This window comes from Mus musculus, chromosome 14 (assembly GCF_000001635.26).
Source record: "Mus musculus strain C57BL/6J chromosome 14, GRCm38.p6 C57BL/6J".
In the NCBI taxonomy this organism is placed as follows: Eukaryota; Metazoa; Chordata; class Mammalia; order Rodentia; family Muridae; genus Mus; species Mus musculus.
The window spans coordinates 43,539,623-43,564,655 of NC_000080.6; the positions used below are offsets into that span (position 1 = coordinate 43,539,623).

The 25,033-nt window shown below is 40.2% G+C and overlaps 2 protein-coding genes across 3 annotated transcripts in view; both read left to right on the forward strand.

Annotated features, from left to right (window-relative positions):
• The window catches only part of Gm21154 (predicted gene, 21154), a 276,362-nt gene that overhangs the window by 142,914 nt on the left and 108,415 nt on the right, over positions 1-25,033 (forward strand). The gene's annotated exons all lie outside the window — the stretch shown is intronic.
• Gm5799 (predicted gene 5799) lies at positions 4,009-11,571 on the forward strand. 2 transcript variants are annotated; one of them, XM_030248249.1, is made up of 5 exons: positions 4,009-4,151; positions 4,881-5,043; positions 6,033-6,164; positions 6,848-7,029; positions 10,771-11,571. In XM_030248249.1, exons 1-4 carry the CDS (start codon positions 4,022-4,024, stop codon positions 7,017-7,019), a joined length of 597 nt encoding a protein of 198 aa, XP_030104109.1. In that variant the 5' UTR covers positions 4,009-4,021; the 3' UTR covers positions 7,020-7,029; positions 10,771-11,571. The 2 variants fall into 2 exon arrangements, with proteins under 2 accessions (XP_030104109.1, XP_017171755.1); XM_017316266.2 differs by lacking the exon at positions 6,848-7,029.

Sequence of the window (25,033 nt, forward strand, 5' to 3'; positions counted from 1 at the left end):
CTCAGATGCAGATGGAGGGGGCATGAGATAAAAGGTTTTGAAACGGAAACTAGGAAACAGGATAAAATTTAAAGTGTAAGCTTAAAATATTTTAAAATAGAAAAAAAAAAAAGAATTGAAGACCCAGAAATTTAACCACATATATGGACACATGGTCTTTGACAAAGAAGCCAAAAATATACAATGGAAAAAAGAAAGCATCTTCAATAAATTGTGCTGATCCTACTGGCAGTAAGTAGGTATGTAGAAAAATGAAAGTAGATCCATATTTGTCACGAGGAATAAAACTCAAGTCCAAGTGGATCAAACACTTAACATAAAACCAGATTCACTGAATCTAATTGAAGAGAAATTGAGAAAGAGCTTCAAACTCACAGGAATATGGGCAAATTTTCTAAGTACGCTCCGATGACTCAGGTTCTAACATCAAAAACTGAAAATGGGACCTCATGAAACTGAAAAACTTATGTAAGGCAAAGGGCATAGCCAGTAGGACAAATTGGTAACCTACATATTGGGAAAAATTTTCACTAACCTTACATTCCAAAATATCTAAAGAACTCAAATAGCTAAACACCAAAAAGAAAAGAACCCAGTCTGAAAATGTCATAAGGAACTGTAGAAAAAATTCACAACGAGGAACCTTGAATGGCTGAGAAGCACTTAAAGAAATGTGGAAAGTCCTTAGTCTTCAGGGAAATGAAAACCAAAGCGACTGAGATTGGTATAAGGCCGTATAATTTCCAATAAAGAATGGCCAAGATCAAAAACTGGTAAAAGCACATGCTGGTGAGAATGTGAGAAAAGAGAAACAAAACTTCATTTCTGGTGGGAGTGCAAAGTGCTATGATATCTATGGAAATCAATCTGGAGGTTCCTCAGAAAGTTGGAAATAGATCTGCCTGAAGGCCAAAGACTTACCTTCGTGGCCTATGGCTTCCTAATTTCATGTTTCACCCAATGGCTTATTATTTAGATCTTCCTATTGGGCTTCGACTTTGATCTTGGTAAGCATTTGGTCTCTTTGATTCTCAAACAGTTCTCTGTCCTCACACAGTTTTGAGGTACCGCCAGCCCCAGGGACATATTTTTTTCCTTCAAATTTCTCCAAATCTGGGGACTTCTAATATTTGGGGAAACTGAGTGACAAAAGCAATGTATGTTGAGCACTTTAGTGTCCAGTGCGTATGAAACTATGTGTGTTTAGATATGGTAAACCTCTAGAACATACTTTATTAAAGAAGCAGTATGCTCTTAGGTTCCCTGTTTGACCTCACTTAACTTTGCCAGCTTTGTGGGCTGCTGTACTGCTGCTCGGAGAACAATTGGAAACTCCTGGAATAGATGCCTCATGTCTCATTGCCTTTGCCAGGCTTAGGACACTAGTGGGAGTGGGTTTGATGGGACATTAACAAAACCAGGGCTTCTTGTGAACCATCTGAATGCAGTACCATGTTCCAGGACAGCTCTGTATGAACTTCTCATATCCAGGAAATGGAGCAAGAGGAAAGCCAAACAGCACCCTCAACACCTTTTCACAGGACGGGGTAAGTTGACTTTGGTAGAAGAAGAGATGTCCTGAGATAGTTGCCCCTCATCTGCTCAGAGAATAAGAGTTCATGAATTTTGGGGAAACATTGTGATTGTGGGGTTGCAGTAAGCATCATGTAATGTGAATGAGCAAAAACTATTTTAATACTAAAACAAAATTAAAGTATTATCAAAATGGGGCAAAATATATTGTTTTACTAACTCTAGTATGTATACACTGGCAAACATTTTAACATCTAGAATGGCTAGATGTTGTATAGTAGGGTGACTTTGTCATTGACACATACTGTGTACATAGCAAAAATGAATAAAATGGAGGACTTACATCCCAAAGATCCATTACTCCCCTCACATCAAACTGACTGTGCCACCTGTAATAGAAATCTGGAGGCTTCTTTTCATCCTGGTCTCAGGGCCCATCCATAATACAGTACCAAACATGCTCTGGCTATGTGTTCCTGTGTTGCTGGCAGACTTCTGCCTCAGGCTTCAGACGCACTGAAGGGCCAGCTTTGACCTTTCGAGGCAGCCATTCTTTCAGCTATACCAGGCCCTCTGCCACCTAAATGGAGACTTCCACAAAGGCCTGTCATCTCAAAAACAGAAGCTAAGTTAATCCAAAATATTGAGATACCACTCTAGAGTCATGGTGAGTTGGTTTCATGAGACCATACAAGGTAACTAATGTCTCTGTGAGTGTTTTTCTTCTTTGAAAGTGAGTAATGAGATCGATCATCTGAGGAGTAGCCACTCCTGACTAACATGAATGATAGGATTGTACAGAGCATGGGCTTAACATTCTAGGTACAGTGCAAATAACTGGGGGAGTTAACAGGAAAAACCAAAGGAAACAATAGGAATACTAACAACATTTTTTAAAAAACCTTCTGAGTGCTGGAATTAAAGGCATGTACCCACTCTGGCTAGCTTTATATGTAATAAAAAACAAACAAACACTCCTATTACAGTTCTTGCAGTTGCCATAGAGGGAGCTGTGTGATACTGTGTGCTGCTTCCTTTCCCCAGATACCTCAGGTCTTCAGTCTTCTACCAGGTGAGCTGGACCTAAGAGCAGCCTAGTTGACCTTCCTACTGGCATGGCATGATTCTGCAACAATCCTTTTCTTGATAAAAAAGAGCACGTATGGAATAGACCCCTTGTTGGTGCATCCAGAATCCTTTAGGCCAGGAAACAACCAAGCCACAGATAGTGAAAAACCAAAGGAAAAATCACATTGCCAAAGTATGGGCTCCATATTGGAAGAAAAGGCCCTCAACTTCTAAGGTATCTACAATATCCACCCCCTCAATTGTGAGCTCTGCATGTTGGTATTTTGTGACTCCAGATGGTAGTCAAAGGCAGATGTCTTCCCGCAAAAGACATACATGATTTTTCATCTTGCATCTCTGAGGGCAGGTTGCATTATAGCACACACTCAGCACACCCAGCATAAGAACACAGAAGCCTCAGAAGACAGAGCCAAAGGGACTCCATCCTGAACTTATGGACCCATTAAAATTGAAGTTTAACCTGAACTCAGGCCATTCCACTCCTTGCCCTACCTCCTGAGATTTATGATTGCTATGAGTAGAGTATTATGATACAACCGCAGCATCCTCATGCCTGCACTTGGGGATTCAGGAAGACTGATATTAGAGAACTGATGGCTATGAGGCTACAATGCAGTACAGTCCAGGTTGACCTTTTCTCATTGATGCCCACTTTAATTGTCTGGTTGTATTTGGAAAGGGAGGGTGTGCAAGTTAATAATTGGAAGATGGGACAGAAGGTTTACCACTTTATATTTGTCCTGTCACTGAGCTTGTATGTTCCAAAGAAAAGGGAGTTTTTCCTTGCAAAAGATGGGATTGTAAACGGGAAATTTTGTGAAACACATGGATATGTATATAGGAACAATGCCAACTATCAAGATATGCACAGTAAGAAAATATTATCCAGGTTTTATACAATTAAAGGTATAGGAGAAAGATATTGGCCTTTGTGTAACTGAAAACCTGGGGAATTAGACCGTATGTCACATGAATTCACTCAGATAGTATATTTATTATTGGGAAATATCTCTTACATTCACCATCCCTAGAGATTTGGATGCTAACAAAAATCTCTTATGCATGTCAGGGTCCTAATCAATGCTTCCCATTGAAAGCACTTGTCTTCTAATGAAGCAGATGAGAAAGCTCTGAATTTAGAAAGAGATTTTTGCCATAGGGTATTTGCCAGGTTACAGGAGAGGCTCCAGGAAAGGCACAACAGAAACTGGTCAATTTGAGGAAAACTAGATATCAAATAGGCCTTAGCTGTTCCCAGTGACATCATAAGTAATGCCTTCCTTGGACATTCTATTATATCTAGTAGAGAACTAGAATCTTCTGTGACGTCACCTTTGTTGTGGTTACAAAAGCTGCTTGTGGGATATTCCTTCAGTACCTTTAGCGTTCTCAATCAGGCATGTTTTCCTGGCTGTGCAGGCTATTTCACAGGGAGAATGGCGATCAAGGAGAGACAAGACCAAGGCAGAAGGAATCTGCCATCCCTTCTTGTAAAAACAGAAGAATGAAATCATTCTGGGGAAGGCACAGTGAGTCCTGGGCAGAGTTGGGGAAATTTCTGGAACAGGTAGGCTTGAGCTGAGTCTTCCCTGAGTAGATATTAAGAGCTGGAGCCTTGGACTTTCTTAATGACAGACCAAGAGACTAGAATTTCTGACAATTCATTTGCCAGAGGCAGGAATTGATAAACCTGCAGCTCCTTTTCTAGTGACTATTTAATTTCATTTAAAGTGTCAAAGAATGCCCTGAGAAGGGACTATGGGAATAACAATGTGTCCCTTATTGGTAGGGAGTTGAAGCACTTCATCTTCTAGATTATTGTAGGATACATGAGTCTCTGATGCAGAGAACAGGGGAGGATTCTAACCTGGTCATGTGTTGAGGTCTCAGCCACTTTGAGTTTGAACACACATGACTAGGTATTGATGGTGCTAAGCACTATGAACTTCAGGTTTTCTTGGCATAACATATGACATGAGCTGAAAATGTTCCCCAAATCTTTATATCTGAGGCAGTTTATGGATTTCAGGGCAAGGGGTAATGTAATAAAGAGTGTGTGTTAGTTGTGACCAACAGTGGTGGTTGGGAAGAGGAATATAGCTTAGCAGACCAGCTCAAATATAGCCTTTCTGCTTTTTCAGTGATTAATCCTGTCTCTAGCTTTGTCACTTCCTCAACCTTCTCTTTGGGACTCAGAATGGTCTCCCCTGCCCTGGGCCATCAACTAAGCACATGCATTTGTGTTTATCTATCTTCAGTGTCTGCTGGGAAAACATCATCCCAAAATTGCAACATCACTAATCATATGAAGAATAGGAATAAACTAGAAGATATGAAATTTTATATCAGGAAGATAAATGCTGAGAGGTTAGAACTTTTTCGCATCTTGGACATTGACATGAATACTGATTTGAACTACAGGTAAAATTATGCCCTGTATCCTGTTGAGTGTATTGTGTCCTCTCTGTAAACCCACATTTTCTCTCATAATGGAGTGTGTCATCTCTCACATACATTATAAGAAGTCTTAACAGTTGTTTAATTATTGGATGAGATAAGTACTGTGTGTTCTATGGTCATCCTCTTTTGTATTTGCCCTTGTGGGTTTTGGAGTCTGATTGGTTCTGTCAACAGCTGGAAGGACCTGGTCACAACTGCTGCCTTACTGTGTAAAAGTGCAATGTCTGCAGGCCATTACTGCTTTACTTTAATCTATTTCATTGTACTCTGAGACTATGGAACCTACCTGGATTTATTTGGTGTTTTAATTTTGTGTGTGTGTGTGTGTGTGTGTGTGTGTGTGTGTGTGTGTGTGTGTGTGAAATTAGTTGTGTGTGTTTTGTTCAGGATCTGGAATTCTGAGACCTTTGATGGGGTCTGAGGATTTGTTTGATACACAGTTTGTAGGGCATGATAGTGTTGAGTCCTTAGAGGCCCAAGTTAATCATCAGGGTACTTTGTTCCCTCTGTTTACCTTGGTATCACATAGGAATCTCCTGGGGTAGGAGGTGTTATAAAGCCTTTTTCTTTGTAAATACTAGTTATGTCCTCTGAGATTCATATAGCAATAGGATCCAAGGATTATCCCTGCCTTAAAACTAAGAGGAGAAAAAAACATTATATCTTAGGACCAAAGCCTGTGGGACAGTCTAGTAGAAAAATCTCACAGAACTAGTATATTCCTTCAGGGTCACGTAAGAAGCTCTTGAAGGTCAGCCATCTCCATTTGATCCCCTGGCTCTGCTGTCTTCTGCCCAAGATATTTAATCAGCACCAATAGGACCCACTTTAAAGGAGCAAGGATATCGCATACAATTGGCTTGGGTAGTCCAGATGCAGCCTTTTTGCACATGATACTTGATTGCTTAGTTCAGAGGATGATTTACTCTTTGGGCCATGCTCTACCACAGGATGAACATTGAATTCACCATCATTAAATCACAACATGAGAAGACAATGTTGGATATGGAAAAAATAACACAGTCAATAAATGATACCATTGAGAAGTACAAGGAATTCATAGAAGATAAGGATTCCTACAGGTGAGTCCCAGACACAGCTGAGACCCTGCACTAGGCAGGGAATGCTTGTGACCTTCTAAGACTGAACAAAAGTAAGAGCTCTAGTTCTATAATATTTGTTTCTTAATAGGAGCCCTCCCTTGAGGAAAGGGTCTTGGATTTGTACCTCTTGGACTCAGTTTTCCTAAGTGTGAAGATTGTCCAAGACCATCAGTCTTTATTCTTCCAAATTCAGGATCCTCTCTATAGAAACAATTTCCACCATGCTGGGAATCTCAAGCAATTCTGACCTCTAGGGTTCTGACAGCAGATTAAAAGATCTGGGATCCAGGACAAAAATCAAAAGAGTTTATACCTTTTGGGTCTCCTCTCCTCCCTCATAGGGGATTTGCACTCTTCCTACTGATGGTTTTCTGGTACCACAGACATATAAGCAACCAAGAGGTACATTTCCTCTTCTGTGATATACATGGGACACTCTTAGTGTCAGGGTTTTCAGAAGTCCTTTGATTTTTGTGGCATGTGGCTGGTCCCTGGATTTGACCTGCCTCTATTTTGGACTGATGGGTATACTGTGGTCTCTAGTCTGGGGCTATCTGGGGATCAGGACCCTTGCAGGTATCATAGTACTTGGAGGAGTGGCAGGCAAACAGAAGCTTGCTGGGAATCACCTTTTTTTGTTTGTTTGTTTGTTTGTGGTTCAGCTTCATGCACACCTACCTCCTGAAAGAATGCAATCAATTGAAGGAAAAAGTAAGGATGTTACTGAATGAGAACAGAAAGCTGCTGGTAGAGCAGGCTGACCAGGAGGCATCCTATGGTGAAGAAAACAGGTTCTGTGATGAGTCCAGCAAAAACATACATCCCAAGTACTAAGCAGTAGCAGGTAGGATGATGTGCATCAGAGGCAGATTGCCCTCATGGCTAACCATAAACATAGACAATCCAATGTAACAGTCCACCAACTTATCCAGGCACTCAACTGTTTCTCCTCCAAGTGTTTATTTAGGTGATCATCTACAAGGCTTTCTGTGGAGGTAGCCTTTTTCAAGAAACTATATGTTTAGCAAGCAAATTTTTCTGCCCTGCTATAATCTGCAGTTCACTAGGGGAGATTAGTTGATTACACATCACAACTCTACATGATATTAAGTTTGAAGGGTGCTGTGCTGCACCCCTTCTTTAGATCAGTGTGGAGCATTGAAGGAAGAAGTAAAGTCCTGAAGCTCATTTGCATTATGGGGATCAGGTAGGATTCCAGGTAGGACATCGATTGCAGGGATGATAGCTTAGTGTAACTGACAAATAAGTGGATTTCACTGTTGCCTTTTGGAAGTTTTTGTCCCCCACCCCAACCCTTTCCCCTGTAGATCTTGATTCACACTGAGTAAGCCTGAGTAGCAGCTTGTCAGTCCTATTTTGTTTTGAGTGCTGTTGGAGTTGGAGTTCCTGGGCCTTGTGGTCTGGAGCTCACTGAATGAGCAGGGATGTAGGAAAGGCTTCTCACAATCTCAGTTGGTGTGAGAGTTTTGAGGCTTCATGAAAAAATTTCTCCATATATACCCCTCATTCTTACCAAGAAGAATGTTCTTTAGGGATTTCTATTTCTCTGGTGAGAATACTAGAGTTGAATTTCTCAGTTTAAACATCTGCTTAGCATAGTCTAAAATATTTGTTCCTCTAGCATGACAGATTCTTCATTGTTTTTTGCTCCCTTGTTTTTATGTGTGTGTGTGTGCTTGTATATGTGTGTTTATGGGTGCTTATGCCAATTTGTACCTTTGTGTTTTGTCAGGCCAGTTAAGGACATCTGATTTTGTATAGTCATTCTTATTTCTTTGGGCCTAGGTCTCTCAAAAAACCTGATACATCCTGTTGTTTGATGTCCAGTAGACTTTTCATCTCCTGTCCACTACCAACAAATCATTAAACAATAGTACTATTTTTAAAATAAGTATTAGATTTCTTAATTTTTCCTGCTTAGAGTTGTTGCCTAGGAGATTCTGGCTTGTCTTATTGGCTTAACCATGAGCATACATAGAAGCCTACAGTGCATGACTCTGCTGACATTGTTTTGCTAAATATATGTTTGGACAAGGCTTTGTTTCAGGATAGATTCTCACTCAGATTTGTGCAGAGTGCTGCATTTCAGAAATGTCACAGCAGGTCATTTAACTAGATTTCTCCTGACTGATATTGAGGATGATTTAATATCACATATGTAATGTGTTGAAAAGTTCCTGAGTAATGATCAAAAGTCACAGTCTTCCTCGGATGCTAAAAAGACTCAGTGTAGGTTTAGTGAGGGGACTGTGATGAGTCAAAATGTGGCTTACTGGAGGCTATAGGTAGAAATCTCTTTCTTGGCAATTTAGTGCTCTGTTGTCAAGGGTGTGTGTGTGTGTGTGTGTGTGTGTGTACCAGCTGTGACTCAGTGTATTTATTGTTAATTGGGTGTTTGTGTAATGCAAAATGCTTTTGTAAGTGTTTATGGTATGGATGCTTGAATATACAACTGTGTTTGTGTGTGTATATGTGTTTGTGTGTCTGTTTGTGTAGACATGCAACTGTGTCCGTCTCTACCGACCAAGCATGATGAGTAAAGCCCCTGAGATTTCAGATTGCACCCATGAAAAAATCAAATACAGCAGTCCATTTAGTATGCAACTCTACCTAGCTCCCAAGGGGAGAAAAAAAAAAAAAAAGGACACAAAAGCTCATGTAAAGTCAGACTTTCCACTGGCTAGGGGCCATATTACTGAACCACATTGAAATCTTTTGGAGAAAATCATCGGAATATGGTACATAGAGTTGAGGAGGAGGTTAGTATATAAAATCCATGTTATGTCCCTTTTCTGCTCTGGAAGAATTATGAAGGCCCACTGTAATGTCAGGTGGCTCACTGTGTCTTCTCAGCATTCCAGATTCTTTCCACATTGCTTGCTACCATTGCCTTTCCAGCTTCCTCTACTCAGTAAAACTTTGCCTTATAATTTGGTTTGGATTCTAATCATTGAGAGATTGTGTTGCTTGTAGCTGTACCTGCATCCAGCAGAATTCCCATAGCTGTGCTGCAAAACAGGACGTTTCAGGAGCCCCTTGAGGGTCATAATAATCTAAAGAACTCACACTATTTTATCTGTGTAGCATTCTGCAATTGCTGTTATTCAAAATCATTTTATCAGAGTTAGAATGAGCCTAAATGGGGGTTGGGAGAAATGAGGACCTTCAGACAGGTCTGGTAGTATAAAATCAGGTAGGTGTTTGAGAAGCAAGGTTCAGAAAGTAGAAAAGAATTTCCCCTTGACCCAGAGATTCCAAAAAAAAAAGAGTAGATATACACAGAGTCTCTAGGGCACATGAGGTCTGTAATGGTCCTCAGAGTAGTCCGGAAGAAGATGATATCCTGATGTCCATCAGCTAAAGAGTGAAAATATACTATGTGATGCAGCCCTTTCATGAACTATGGCTCAGTGTGAGATAATTTATGCAAGTATTTGACCTTCAACTAGTTAGCCTCATATTACTCAAAATATCCCTGACACAGTTATATTATTTGAAGAACATTGTTCCATTGGATCCTATTTATAATGACTTCCTATTTTTCTGGGATCATACCTTTGGACACCAAGTAGGTCAGGCAATGATAAAGGGAGCCTCTAATGGAAGGAACTGTTTACTTTGGGACAAGACTGAAACAGTGAAGGAGAGGCTAGTCCACCACCAACACGTGATCCTTTGCTGGCAGAGAAGCCTACACTACACAGCCTTTGGAACTTGCTAAGACAGATTGAATAATGTACCAAGAACCCTGGTTCATGAGGGGAAAGCATATCACTGACTGAGCTGTCTATATGCTTTGCTCACTATATACTTATCTCATTTAAGATTTGTTTTTTATGTCTACAAAATATCCTGGAGATTTTTATAATAGCATTAACTGGGGAATCTAAGCAGTTTGCTTAAATATAAGGTGCTAGTGTTATGTGAATACAAATAATTTGTATATTTGACAGAGTGCTCTACAACAGGCTTAGATATACAGGTGTGTTGTTATATTCCTTCATGGCCATCACTTTTAAAATTCAGTTCCTAGCCATGGGAATATTTTCAGTTAGCACATTCTTTCTGATTTTAGGACCCATGCAGTGCCTGTGGATTTCATGTGATATGTTTTCTCTGGTTATTTCCAGATATAGAAATTGATGAGTGGAACCCTGTCAGGATCCTGCACTAGAGAAATAATCATAGCCTTCACTTCAATTCTAGGCAGGTTCCCCATAAGGCATCCACATGGTTTTCTAGGTTGTTCACATCTCCCTTGAACTCAGACTGAGACATTGCTACAATGTTATTATTCAATATATTATACCTGGACTATTGGAGTAATATAGTGTTTTTCTTTTAAACTCCAGTACGGTGTGTAGTTCACCGCTCAGTTTCTAGCCATTTTTAAAAGCTGAGAAATAATTACAAGCCCAAGTGCTCTATGACACTTGGGGATGCAGGTAATGACCTCAGCAGATGATAGGTCATAATAATAGATTATCCAGCTGAATAGATCTAGTGTGGGACGTAGAGCTGAATTGAAAAACACTAACGGGACCGTTGTTCCTTCCTGCCCCAGGTGTGAAATACTCCAGCAGAAACTGGAACATGGAACAGACCAGCACAAGGTCTCCTTTGAAGATAAATTCTATAGGAGGACCTCTGTGTGTGCAAAGCAAATACTTCACCTCATCCCCAGTAATCATGGCTATCATCTGCTGCATTTTCTTCCTTTACTTTTGTTTCCTTGCAATGAATAGCCCTTAATTTCATCTGGGCTCAGGCTCAGCAAGAGTGAGCATGTAGAGGGATTCAGACATGTGCTGAGACACATCAAGAGCTGCTGGGAAAACAGGAAGATTCTGAGTGTAAATTTGTCTTGTCCTGATAGGTCATCAAGGAAAATTAGAAAATCATTGTACAAAATCACAAAGACTTTGAGCTAAATTCTGTAACATGTTTTCTGCTTAGTCTTGGGTGTCCATATTTTTCAAAACCATACTCCAAAAAAGGAGACCTACTTACATTCCTCTTGTAAAGATTGTTACCAGAAGTAACTTATTTTCTACTGTGTTGCCAAGGACAGCCATGGGCTGTAAGTCTGTGCTGCAAAACAACAGCCAAAGAAGGCTCTTTAGCACAATTCTTGTTTTTAGATTTTGATTTGAGCTTTGATTACTTTTGTTCTTTGGTTTTCTTTAGTTTCAATAGAAGTTTTTTTGTTTTTTTGTTTGTTTGTTTCTTTGGTGTTGTTTGGTTTTGTAATTGATTTAATATTTTGATAAGGCTATACACTGTACATATTGACTGCCCACTTTTAGTTACTATTGAGTAAATTGGATGTATTCTTGTGAATAAAACAGTGATCTCTAACTCTTCACTCTTAAGAAACTTCTTTATTCAGGTGTGGTATCACCCTATTGAAATCTCACACCTATCAGACACAGATGGATCTCTGTAAGGGGCTTGGGTTTCATAATGACTTCCCAGCCAGACTGAGCTACAAAAGCAATTGATTGTACATTCAGTGTGTCTAGTGTGTCCAACTCTGTGGATACCAACTTCACGATGGAAAAATTATCCATGATGTATACTTGCATGTCAAATATTTAGCTGCTGCTAAAATACTGTGAATGATAGTGTTGAACAAATTAATGGGAAATATATCAGTATTTCTGAAATGTCTTTCAGGAAATAAAAACATATTCTAAAGGAATATAAAAGCTGGTAGAAAACACAGACATGTATGCTACTGCTTTCCTTCAAATGTTCTATCAGTGGTAAATACTACTACAGATATTCAATTTTAGGACCTTTTGAGATAGGGATGTATTATTTTTTTGTTATTTTGTTGTTTTTCTTTATTATGAGAGTGAATTTTGTGCTTGACAATACATCTGGTTCCTTTTTGGGGTTTTAACACAAGCACAGTGTGTAGTTCAGTATTCAGTATCCAGATGTTTTTAAAAGCTGAGACAAAATCCAGGCCCATATGCTCTATGAGGTTTTGCCCTCGTTTCCCACCCACCCAGTGGTGATTCTGTTTGTTATTTGGATTTATTTTGTATTTATGCATGATTTGCCTTCTGTAGGGCTGTGCAACACTTGCATGCCATTTCCCAAAGGCCAGAAGAAGTTATTGGATTTCACCTGGAACTAAAAATGACAGAGGACTATTAGATGCCATGTGGGTCTTTGAGAAAAATATTCTCAAATGAAGAGCTATTTCTCCATCCCCTAATATGGATTTTTGTCCTTCTTTGTGTGCTATATTAGTGGAATGAATCATACCTATAGAAAGTGTTTCTTAAGGTATTTTTACTTTGTTGTAACAAAGTAGAAGCACCCATTTCCTTTCAGAGCCAAAGCAGTTTAGAATGTGATTTGAAGTTTCTCTTTGGATCAGAGAAGCAGGTTTTGGGAGCAGCAACACCAGGTAACAGGGACAAATCATAGTGCAGAGCTCATCACTGACACTACCACAGGAAAGTGGGCAATGCAGAGAATACTGGCATAAGACAATGGAGCTGGTACTAAGTTAAAATCCTACAATTGAAGTGGCTCTGAAAATGAGATAGAGCCTTCCAGGTGGTGGCTGAATGGACTCTTCCATTTCTTTATAAAAGGAAACATAGTATCCATTTGAGTGGCTGGTATGTACTGGAGATCCAAACCCTGCTTTGCAGGGTAGGGCTCTGCTGGGAAAGCCTCTACCAAAGCACTGAATGGGTCAGAGGTGCTTAACCCTTAACTCAGTACTTCTGCTAGCTTTCTGATTCTATACATTGCACACAATAACCCTTGTAAGAGTCCCAGCGTTTTGACTTAGTTTGACTGGCATACGGTATGACATATTCTATACTTTACTATTGAGGACTACTCTCAAATGTTGTGTGAAACTAATTTTAGAACTTCAATATCTTTTACATTTCTCGGTTCCCGATGTTATCTCTCTTTCATTTTCTAATAATTTCTTCAAACTTTCTTTGAAAGTTATGCATTAATCTGGAACTACCATTACACCATTATCATTACATTGTTTCCAAGATGAGAACACACAGCATACACTTGTAACATTTTAAACTGTGCTGTACTGAGCCCTTATATCTCAATTTTTCATAGTTTAAGAATCATTACATCAAGAAACATCGAGGTTCACAGACTACACCTGAGCAGAAGAAGAAAGAAATAGGAAATTCAGATATAATAGAATACATATCAAGGCCAGCTGAAAAGCTGTCATGCACAATGAATTCTATGCAGTGATTGTACAAGGCTAAGATTAAGATAAAGGGGAATTATGCTTTAGTATGAAGAGCTTCCACAGGCTATTGAGATGTTTCTATCACAGCCTACATCAGGCAATCCCTAATTTCAAATGGCAGGAACCCAGGAGGAATGTGTCTCCTGTTTCTCAAGACCACAGACACCATCCTTTTTTACAAGTAGCTGCTGCAGGCTGCTGAGAGGTTTCCATTTTGACCTGTAGTGGGCAGTCCCTCTAATTGCATGCTCTCTCCATCACCCTTGAAATGTAAAAATGCAGATAACCAATGCCAAACATTAGGCTGTGGTCAGAGTCTTGTGGAAGTGTTGGTGGAAGGGTTGTAGTAGCCAGAAGGGTTAGGAAGCCACAAGAGGACCTACAGTCAACTAATCTGGGCCCTTGGGGTTCACAGAGACTGAACAATGAGCCAACACCATGTAGGGGCTTGAACTAGGACTGTTACATAAATGAAACAGATGTACATCTTGGTCTTCATGTGGGTGACTAACAATTGGAGTGGGTGCTGCCTCGGATTTAGACTCTGATACCTGCCTTTAGATCTCTTTTCCCTAGCTGGGCTGCCCTGTCTGGGCTCAGTGAGAGAGAATGCACTTATTCCTGATGCAACTTGATTTGCCACCTGGGTCATTTAAAAGTGATCTTCTGGTATACATAACAGGAAAGTAGGACCATATCCCTGTCATGTGAGTGTCCAGAGAACAAGGTGGTACATGATTAATCCATGTGGGCTGAAAAGAGAAGGAGAATGTTCTACAGAGGAATGAACTACAGCTATGGCTGTTTCTGTTTGATCTTGAGCCAACTCCACTGTGTATATTCAGAAGAGGAAGCAATTGTCTCAGCAGCAATTTCACAAGACAGTGACTTTCATTACTCTCCTTATGCTGCCTAGAGCACAGATCCAAAGACCTTCTAGTGGTGGGAATACCTTCTACCTGGAAAACTGTCAGACACTCTTACTAGGCCTCTGCCTGCACCTCACATTCCACTGTCAACTCCCAGGTCAATTTAATTGTTTCATAGCCTACTGTTGTCAGCCTGGGCATATGCCTCCCTCTTAGGGTTCTTCGTACTTTGCAACTGGTGTCTGCTTAAACCTAGGAGTGCTAGCACTGTAAGTCATTTCACTCTGTGTCACTGATAACTGCTATTTTGTCAGAGGAAGATATTAGCATATGGCAGTACAGGTGACCCGAAGCAGCTGTACATCATCCAGGCCAGCATCCTCACTAAAGCAGACTCTGACAGCTAATGAGGCTTCAACATGCCACAGGGATTAGTGCAAATTTCATCACAGTTTTTGTATCTCTTTGATGTAATCAGAGGTAGACAGTAAAACAAAACTATAGCAACAAAGAAACAGCAATGAAATAACAGCATCTACTACAGTTGGCCATGCATGTATTGAAAACCATTTAGAGCAGTTTGGAACACATGATATTCACACCTCAGTTACAAGTTCCCTATATCCATAATCCCTAAGCTGTGTTTCAGGTGATGGTCCGATGCTGGCCTCCCTGGTTTCTCTAGCTTCTGGGCAACAAACGTGAAAATAAAAAAGTACTGAACCTCTCAAATGGTGCACAGAGTCATATAATTACATGTGTGTATCAGATGGAGAGTTCTCAGTGCAAGTGAGCAGTGGGAAACTTGAGCTGTTAAGACCTGGCACCCCCACCTACATGAAAGTCAGAGGACAACTGATGGAGTTTTTTCTTGCCTATGATGTGGGTCACAGGGAAGGAACTCAGGTCTCTACGCTTGGTCGAATTACCTTTTCCACTGAGCCATCTCATCAGCCAGTGACCACAGACACAGAATTTAACGATCTATGTATTCGTATTTATATTCTGGGTTATACCCCAACTATGAAAACTTTCCCCTGAGAATATATCTACTCAATTAAGGGCAATAAATGGAGTCTGGGAGGAATCTATGAGGAGGGTGGCAGACTTTAAAAGCCTCCATCGAGCCTCAGTTTTTTTCTCCAACAAGTCTGGATAAGATGAGGTAATTTTTCCTTCTCTTTGATCTCCCAGTGCTATGATTGAACCTAATAAAAGGCCATGCTCCCTGAGTTACATTCCAGGCCTGTAACTTCATTCATCTGCTACAACAGCTACAAGACAAGTGGCCATTTGAGACTCCATAATCAGTTTGGATGCTACAAGATTGGTCCTTGAGAGTGGCTGACAGAATGCTTTCAAGCCTAGGAATATCTATCTGAAAGAGAAAAGGAAGTGTCTCAGTCCACACTGCATATTTGGGACAGTTTAGTCATGTAAAGACTGATGTCAAGCTGTTATCTACCTGCACAAATAGCATCACTAGATATCAGGTTAAGCTACCCGACAGTGTTACACCTGGCTCTGCTCCTCACAAGCTGAAGCACTCAGGAGAGCAGGCCCTGAAAATTGCCTGGGCAGCAAAGAAAGCTAGCCCTTGCCTAAGGATATTATATCACAGCAACAGGAGAAGAAATTAAGTCACCATAGTTTTGAACTCCTGAATTTCAGAATAGAGGATAAAAATCCTGTATTGATTAAGGCATCCACTTTGTGGTACTTTGTAATGATAGCTCCAGAAAATCAACATGGGACTTATCAAATGGCTATTCTTCAAACATTTGCTGAAGTTTATTTCAGGGGAAATGATGTCAGCCTCCACTCACATGGGATCTGTTTGATTCCTGTAGAATGTACCAGACTTGCATCTTTGGTGTTTGTGCAAGGGCATTTTAAAAACACGAAAACCTCCTGAAGGGGCCTCAGATGCAAAATTTCTAATCTTGCCCTTTTCCTCCCCAGACCATCTGTCTCAAAGTCCTGATGGCCTCTTATTAGTTTGCACCAAATCTCTATTTCTTGGGATTAGAGAATCCTGCTCTAAAGAGGGAGAAGGTAACATTGTGGCTTAGAGCAGTGCCTGAGTATTACAATAACCATTAGAGCTTTCTGGAAGACACCTATGCCTGATCCCATTCCTGCTGTTTAGAGTCAAAGACTGTAGAGTATAGGGATGAGCCTTTAGTAGAAAGACACCTCCAGAGGTCAACATGCAACACCAGGGTTGACATTGATTGAAGCTCAAGGGCATTGCCCCTGGTTCTTCCTAGCAGGAATAATAGAGAGGAAACTGCACATGATCCCATCACAGGGTTCCTGTGGAAGCCCTGGGGCTAATTATGTAAGATGTTAATTCTGTTCTCCCATGAGTGGTTTGAAAGAGAAATGAGTCAGCACTCAGGTGATTTCCTGTAAACCTGATTTCCATTTTAATTTGTAAAATAAAGGAGAGCTGATGATTGGGCAGGTAAAAGGGAAGGTGGAGCAGAGTGGGGGGGGGAGTAGAAGAAGAAAATGGAAGAGGGAGAGGACACACAGGAGGAGGAAGAAGGAGAAAAGTGGAGCAGAAGCACATGGTCTGGAGAAACTGCAAGTTCTAAGAGGTCCCATAAGCTCAGAAAGTTGGTAATGTAGTGGTAGATCTGCCCAATATAGGTGCACTGCATGTAATCATATTGTAATGTTGCTTGCCGGGATATATTTGGGTTGGAGAGATTTACAACAACACAGGTTTTATTCTAGTCTACTTTCCTTTGATTATTAACACAAAAAAAGGACAAAACTTTCAACAAATCTCAGTAGGTTTTCCAAGTATGAGGAGACGACAGGACTATAGCTGTACAGAGTAGAAGAATGTCGCCATGACAGTGAGGAGCAGATGACATGCAATGAGAAATGGTAGGGGCAGCCTATGGGGTTACCCAGGACCAAAGATTTCATTAAGTACTGAATGCCTTATGCATTTCTTTCACTAAGTACTGAATGCCTTCTTCATTTCTAAGTTTTGGCTCTGCTTACAGATCATCGTTCTCTGAAGAATGGAAAGTCAGGGACAGGGCATGACATTTTTCAGTGGTTGTTAGATAAAAATTTTTTTTATAAAAATGTGTGTGTATGTGTCTGATATATGTAGTACACATGAACATTTTAACATGGAGAGATACACACATTGTGTGGGGTTGGCTAGTGTAGTGTAGTGAAGTGTAGTATAATGTAATGCTTAATGTTTAATGTTTCCTGAGTGGGTATTAGACTTCAATGATGAACAACCCAAAACAAAATAACCTAAAACTGCCCCTGGGTTTTTCATTTGATAGTTTATGGGATTTAGGGGAGGCATTGTCAGAGCATAAGAGATTAATTCTATTTAAACCTCGTTTATATGGATTTGTATATTATAATGGTTCTACAATTGTTGGTTTCCATGTAGCCTTTCAAAAGTCTTCAGTTAGTTATCCCACCTCCATACTACCTCCTTCTCTTAGTGTGGTTTTGCTTTTTTGCCCTGCAGTAAAGGTGTGGAAAAGCCACTGGGCAGACCAAATGCAGAGATGTTAGACTATATTTGCCATAAGCCCACTGTCTGGTATTGACCTGGATGGAAATGCAGCTAAACTACTTAGATGGTTGGAAAATGTAGAATTGGATGTGGGAGGTTGAAACTGGGCTCATATTTTCAAAATTTTAGTACATTTTTGTCTTGGCAAAAGCACAGCATCATATGGGTTCTGAGTAGAACTGTAGCATTTACACTTTGGTGTGATCTTCCTTCTTCTTCAGTTTCCCATGGTCTGTTAGTTGTATTGTGGGCATTCCATGCATTTTTTGACCAATTTCTACTTATCAATAACTACATACCATGTGTATCCTTTTGTGACTACGATACCACACTCAGGATGATATTTCAACTTCCAAACATTGGCCTTTGAATTTCATGAAGTAATGTTTTTAAAAGCTGAGTAGTACTTCTGTACACTGTACAATATTTTCTGTATCCATTCTTCTGTTGAGGGACATCTGGGTTGTTTTCAGAGTCTGGTCATTATATTTAAGGCTGCTATGAACATAGTGGTGCATGTTTCCTTTTAATATATTGAAGAATCTTCTGGGTATATGTACCATGGTGTATTTGAGGTAGAACCATTTCCAACTTTCTCAGGAATTGCCAGATTGATCTCCAAAGTGGATTTTCCAACTTGCAGTCCCCGCAGGAATGGAGGAATGTTCTTCTTTCTTCACATTCTTGCCAGAATCACTTCTCAGCTGAGTTTTGTTCTTGGCCCATCTGAGTGCTGTGAAGTGGAAACTTAGGGTCATTTTGATTTGCATTTCCCTGATGACTAAAGATGTTGAACATTTCTTAAGTACATCTCAGCCATTCAAGATTCCTCAGTTGAGAATTTTCTGTTTAGCTCTGTACCCCATTCTTTAATAGGGTTATTAGGATCTCTGGAGTGTAACTTCTTGAGTTCTTTTTATATTTTGGATATTAGCCCTCTATCAGATGTAGGGTTGGTACAGAAGTTTTCCCTATATGTGTGTGCAATTTTGTCCTTTTGACAGCATCCTTTGACTTACAAAGCTTTTCAATTTTATGGGGTCCCATTTGACACTGTTTTTGGTCCTACAGCATGAGTCATTGGTGTCCTGTACAGGAACATTTTCCCTGTGACAATGTGTTTGAGGTTCTTTACTGCTCTCTCTTGTATTAGATTCAATGTATCTTGTTTTTCGTGGAGGTCCTTGAGTGACTTGGACTAGAGCTTTGTACAAGGAGATAAGAATACATCAATTTGCATTCTTCTATATGCAGACTGCCAGTTGAACAAGCACCAATTGTTGAAAATGCTGTCTTTTATCCACTGGATGGTTTTGGCTCCTTTGACAAAGATCAAGTGACCACATGAATGTAGGTTCATTTCTAGGTCTTCAATTCTATTCTGTTGGTCTACTTGTCTCTCTATACCAGAAACATGACATTTTTATCACTATTGCCCTATGGTATATTTTGAGATCAGGGATGGTGATTTCCTGAGCCATTCTTTTATTGTTAGGAATAGTTTTTGCTATACTGGGGTTTATGTTATTCCAGATAAATTTGAGAATTGCTTTTTCTATCTCTGTGAAGGAATGAGTTGGAATTGTGATGGGGATTGCATTGAATCCGTAGATTGATTTTGGCATGATGGACCCTTTTTACTATATTAATCCTGCTCATCAATGACCATGGGATATCTTTCCATCTTCTAAGGTCTTCTTTGATTTCTTTGTTCAGAGACTTAATGTTCTTGTCATTCAGATCTTTCCCTTGCTTTGTTCGAGTCACACCAAGATATTGTTTGTGACTATTGTGAAGTATGTAGTTTTAAAAAATCTCTTCCTCAGTATAATTATCCTTTGAGTAGAGGAAAGTTCCTGGGTTGTTTGAGTTAATTTTGTATCCATTGACTTTGCTGAAGTGGTTTATCAGCTGTAGGAGTTCTCTCCTGGATTTTTTTGAGCTCACTTATGTGTAATATTCCATACTCTTCAAATTGTAGTGTCTTGAATTCCTCCCTTCCAATTTGTATCACTTTGATCTGCATTTTTGCCTGATTGCTCTGCCTAAAATGTCAAAGACTATGTTGAATACATAGGGGAAGAGGGGGAAGTCTTTCCTTGTCTCTGATTTTAATGGGATGGCTTCAAATTTTTCTCCATATATTTTGATGTTGGCAATTGGATTGCTCTATTTTGCTCGTTTCTTTCTGAAAAGTGAATTTCTGATTCCTCCAATGCATTTATCGTGATGTTATATTGTATTTTGTCAAACACTTTTTCAGCATCTGATGAGATTTTCCAATATATTTTAAGTTATTTTATATAGTGGATTACATTGATGGATGTCCATATATTGAATCATTCCTGCATCCGTGGGATGATACAGTATCTAATGAGATGATCAAATAATAATGTCTAAATTTATTGCATAGTATATTACTTTGATGAATTCCAAAACATTGTATCATTCTTACATCCTATTCCTGATGCATATTGGATCATGGTGAGTGATCATTTGCATGTGTTATTAGAAACAGTTTCCAAGATATTATTGAGTATTTTTGCATCAATATTTGTTATGGTTTTTATATGCTCAACCCATTGAGTGGCAACATAAGAAGGAGTGGCCAAGTTAGAGTATATGGGACACTGTGTGTGTGGTCAAAACCCTCACCCTAGCTGCCTGGACATTAATGTTCCCTTAGCAGCCTTCACATGAACATGTAGGACTTTCAGCTTCTCCTGTACCATGCCTTTCTGGATGCGTCCATGTGGCCACCTTGTTGGTACTTGACTGATCCTCTTAACCTGTAAGGTGTCCACATTGAATTCTAGGAGAAGCTGCAGTGCAGCCAGATTTGAAGGAGTCCCAAAACCCTCCTGGGACAACTAGTCATGGAGTTTGTTCAGCAGCCATCCATCTGCAGCAGTTAGGGTGTTCTTCAGAGTCACATCTCTTCTCTAAAGCTTTGAAGAACCACCTGTCTGAGGGCCAGAAGCTCTTGTGAGTATCTGCTGATGCAGAGTTAGAAACAGCTCTACTAAGTACTCAGCCTGATGCACAGAGTCCTAAGGGGAGACACAGCAAATACAGAGGTCTGAAGGGGGAATCTGAGGTCACATGGTAAGATTTGGAAAAGGTGGGCTGGACTATCTATGTTTTCATTCACTTTTAAGTGTTGGCAACTTGGTTTCTCTTGCTTAAGAAAGGCATTAATTGTTGAAACACTCCACTATTGATAACATATAGCCCAGGTTTATTGGGTAAGACCACCTCTGGTCTACCCCCTCCCTACTACCACTTTCTGAAGTTTCCATAATGATGAGATAAAACTCATGAGAAGGCACAGTGAGTCAAGTTGTGTGTCTGGCACCTGAAGCAGACAGCATTGTCTTCCTCCTTGTTAATGAATTGGCAGTTACAAAAACAAACAAATAAAAAACCCAAAACACTAAAATGTTTGTATAAAATTATAGAAAATAACACCATGATCTTCCTAGCTATGAACAATTGAATCACCTAACAATTAATTGAGACCAAACCCTACAAAGATCTCTGCCTGGGAGGTGACAGATGATTCACAGATGCTGGTCAGAAGGCTTAAACAAAACAGGAAGTCTCAGGTTCAGTGACAGACCTGGTTTCCAGGGAATATGTTACAGAAAGGCTGAATAAAAAATAAACAAACAAAAAGATGCTGTCCCAATAAACAAACAAACACACAAATAAATAAATAAATAAATAAATAAATAAATAAAACAAAAAAATAAAACTGAACAAAACCTTACATAAATAACTGGACTTTCAACACACCCACCAATATACATATTGGTACACACATGCTTATGCCACACACAAACACATTCTCTCTCTCTCTCTCTCTCTCTCTTTATATATATATATATATGTATATATATATATATATACATATATATATATATATATATAAACCTGTTGCTCTCTCTGTCCAAAAATCATAAGTGAGTAGAAAACTATGAGGAGATAACAATGGATGGTAGAGAAGCAGTTGAATGGGGACTATGGAAGGCTTATGTTTAATGTGAGACACTGGACTCTGCTATCCATCCCTTGGGCACTAACATTTCTTAGGGGGCACATTTCTTAGACTAGGTTGAGAATGTTAGTGAAATTTCATTCTTGAACCCTCACATCTCTCACACCAACACTCAGGCTGAGAGAAGCCTATCTCACATCCCTGTTGATCCAGTCAGCTCCAGAATATAAGCTCTAGGAAAGAACTCTAGCAACACTGACAGAAAACAGGACTGACAAGTACCTGCTCACTGTCTTTCAGTGTGAGCCAAGATCTAGGTAGAGTGATGAGACCATCTTGTAATGCAGGGAAAGGGGAGAGAAAGCATACAAGCCCCCCACCCAAGGCAATGATTTCCACTCATATGGCAATTCCACTGGGATCTAATACTTGCAAATTTTGTCCTGCCTGTGATCTCACATGACCCCTAAGAAGCAAATGACTTCATCAATCAACATTCTGTGCTACTACAATGGAGGCAAGCACATGGAACTCATTTAGCATACTGGCATGTACTTATGTACTATGTGTTCAACCTATCTATCATAAGGAAATGCAGCTTTTAGTTGAGCATGATTGTTTACTTCCCAAATATGTAGTTTCTTGAAGGAGGATAACTGCACATAAAGTCTTGGAAATGATCAGAGAAATGAACAACTGGATGAGACATAGGAGAGAGCATGGATTAGGTACAGGACTGTTGCTTAGGCTTGACTGTGCTTAAGGTTAGACATGACTGCAACCTTCTCCTCATGATTTATGCACCCTACCTGCTGCTGCTTGGTACATAGATCATTGGTTTTCAGGCTGCCTTCTTTACACAGCTTCTTTGATTTGTTGGAGCATTTTCTAGTGCAATCTGCTCCTCTAGCAACTGTCTGTTCTCCTTCCACAACATCCTGACTTTGTGCTGGAGATGGTTAGATTCACTCTGGAGGTGGCAGTGCCCGATGCCGAGTCACAAACAAACAAATGATTACACAAGTCAGCATCCATCTTCCTCCCTTTCTTCCAAGGACCATCCCTGCCACAATGTACCCTGGCGCCCAGGCATCCCAGACAACTGTCCAGACTGGCAACGGAGCATCACATTGAGAGAGGTCAAATCCAGAGGACAGCCATATTTCAGAAGCCGTGGTACATCTGTAAACTGTGACACTAACAGGGACTTAAGTATCTCTCAAGAGGACCTGGAACACATGTGTGCTTATATGTCCATGTTATTTAAAAATCACCTGTAGGTAGAAGGCAGACCTTCTCTAGGAGAAGAGAAGAGACCCAACCAACATACAGTCTTTCTAGGTGTCCCATGGAAACCTTATCTATGTATCTACATTCAAATATACTTTGTTGTAAAGGACAATGATTTGAGTTGCTCACAGACTCTTCACACTTGGCCAAAATGACTTTAAGAGGTAAAAATCCTAGAGCCTTGCTTTGAAGGAGCCAGGCTTCTGGTTTAGAGACAAACAGTATATAAACTGAGCCTCTACTTTGGGTCAAAGACAAGGATGGGCAGACATATCCTGTGCCTAGTGCTTGGATCATGACCCTGTTAGTCACTCACCAGTAGAACTGATTTTCTTTAGTCAACTGCTTGCACTTGGACAAGGCCTCACTGATGTCCTGGGGCATTCTCTTCAGGTCAGTCATCACCTGGTCATATTGCATCTTGAGCATGAATGTCCTAATTTTGATTCTGTGGGAGGGCATGGCTCAATGAACAAAGAATCCCATGAACTAAGGATACAAGAATCATGTTAATTCAAGTTGAATCATGGACTACCCCAACACATATATGCCACTACATTGCTCCATGTTACCAGTTCCACTTGAGCTTATCAAACTTATTACTCTTTGCCTGGGGTCAGTAGAGGCAGGGAAGTAAAGGCAGGGATTTGACCTACTTTATCTTGCTGAAGGGGCAAGAAAAATAGACTAGCTCCCCAAGAACTTTCCAGGAACCTGTGCCATAGTCCTGGGTCCCCCTTAAACCTGTGATGACACATCTGTTTGTAGACAAGGAATTGTCAATCCTTGCTTCTGTTGCTACATAAACTCCCAAAGGACATAATCAGTATCTACAGGATACTACATTTCCAGTGTGCACCTAAGGTGAGCACAGAGCTCATATGCTGTGCTGCTCAAAGTAAGGCTCCCTCTATCTTCACTATTTTTGGCTGGAAACTGTGTCAAGCAAAATCTTAGGCCCCAGAATACTATACAGACACTCCAGCTCTTAAGTGGAACACACACACACACACACACACACACACACACACACACACACACTGACTACCCCCCATAATCAAACACAATCAGAATGCCAAATGAACACATATTATCTGATAGTATAGTGAATAAAATTTGATTAAAGCAGTAATGAACTATGGCCAATCCAGTTATACTGAGAGACAGTATGTGGGACGAGGGCCCTCCAGCTGTTGACTGGACTAGTTGGACCCAAATTACCTCCATGTAAACTGCAATCATGATTGGCCATAAACAGAGAGGACCTGGTATCTCCCACAAACCAACACCTGTATAGGATTCTTACAATGCAGGATTAGGACTCACACAATACTACCCTTATGCCCAGACTAAGATTCATACCACAGGCTCTGATTTACTTTTGGAGGAGTCATAAGTGCCTAAGACCCATATCATTCCTATCTGAACTTGAAGTTCTGTGTCAAAAATCCAATCAGCAAAATGAATTTGGATATGTGGACCGCCTGTTGGTGTAGCCTCCTGTGATATGAGGGAATCTGCGGTTAACAGAGAGGGCCCAAGACAGTCAGCAAAGAACTGGGCATAATGACTACCTGTTGTTCAAATCCTTGTTAGTGTAATTGGCTAGGATTCCCTGGAGTCCATCTCTCTCATTTTTGATCTTCTGGAGATCCCTTTTGAGCTTTTCCATCCTCTTCATTCTCTGCTCCTGCTTATTGGTGGTGGAGGCTTGGGGTGATGCCTTTCCAACAGACCATGTAGATTGACAAACACTAGTAAACTCGTAGAGATAATAGGGCAGGGAATGGAGACAACATGCTTTTCCCTTTCTTTGGGGCTCTTGTGAGATTATTCATTTCTTGTGTTTTCTTGGGTATAATT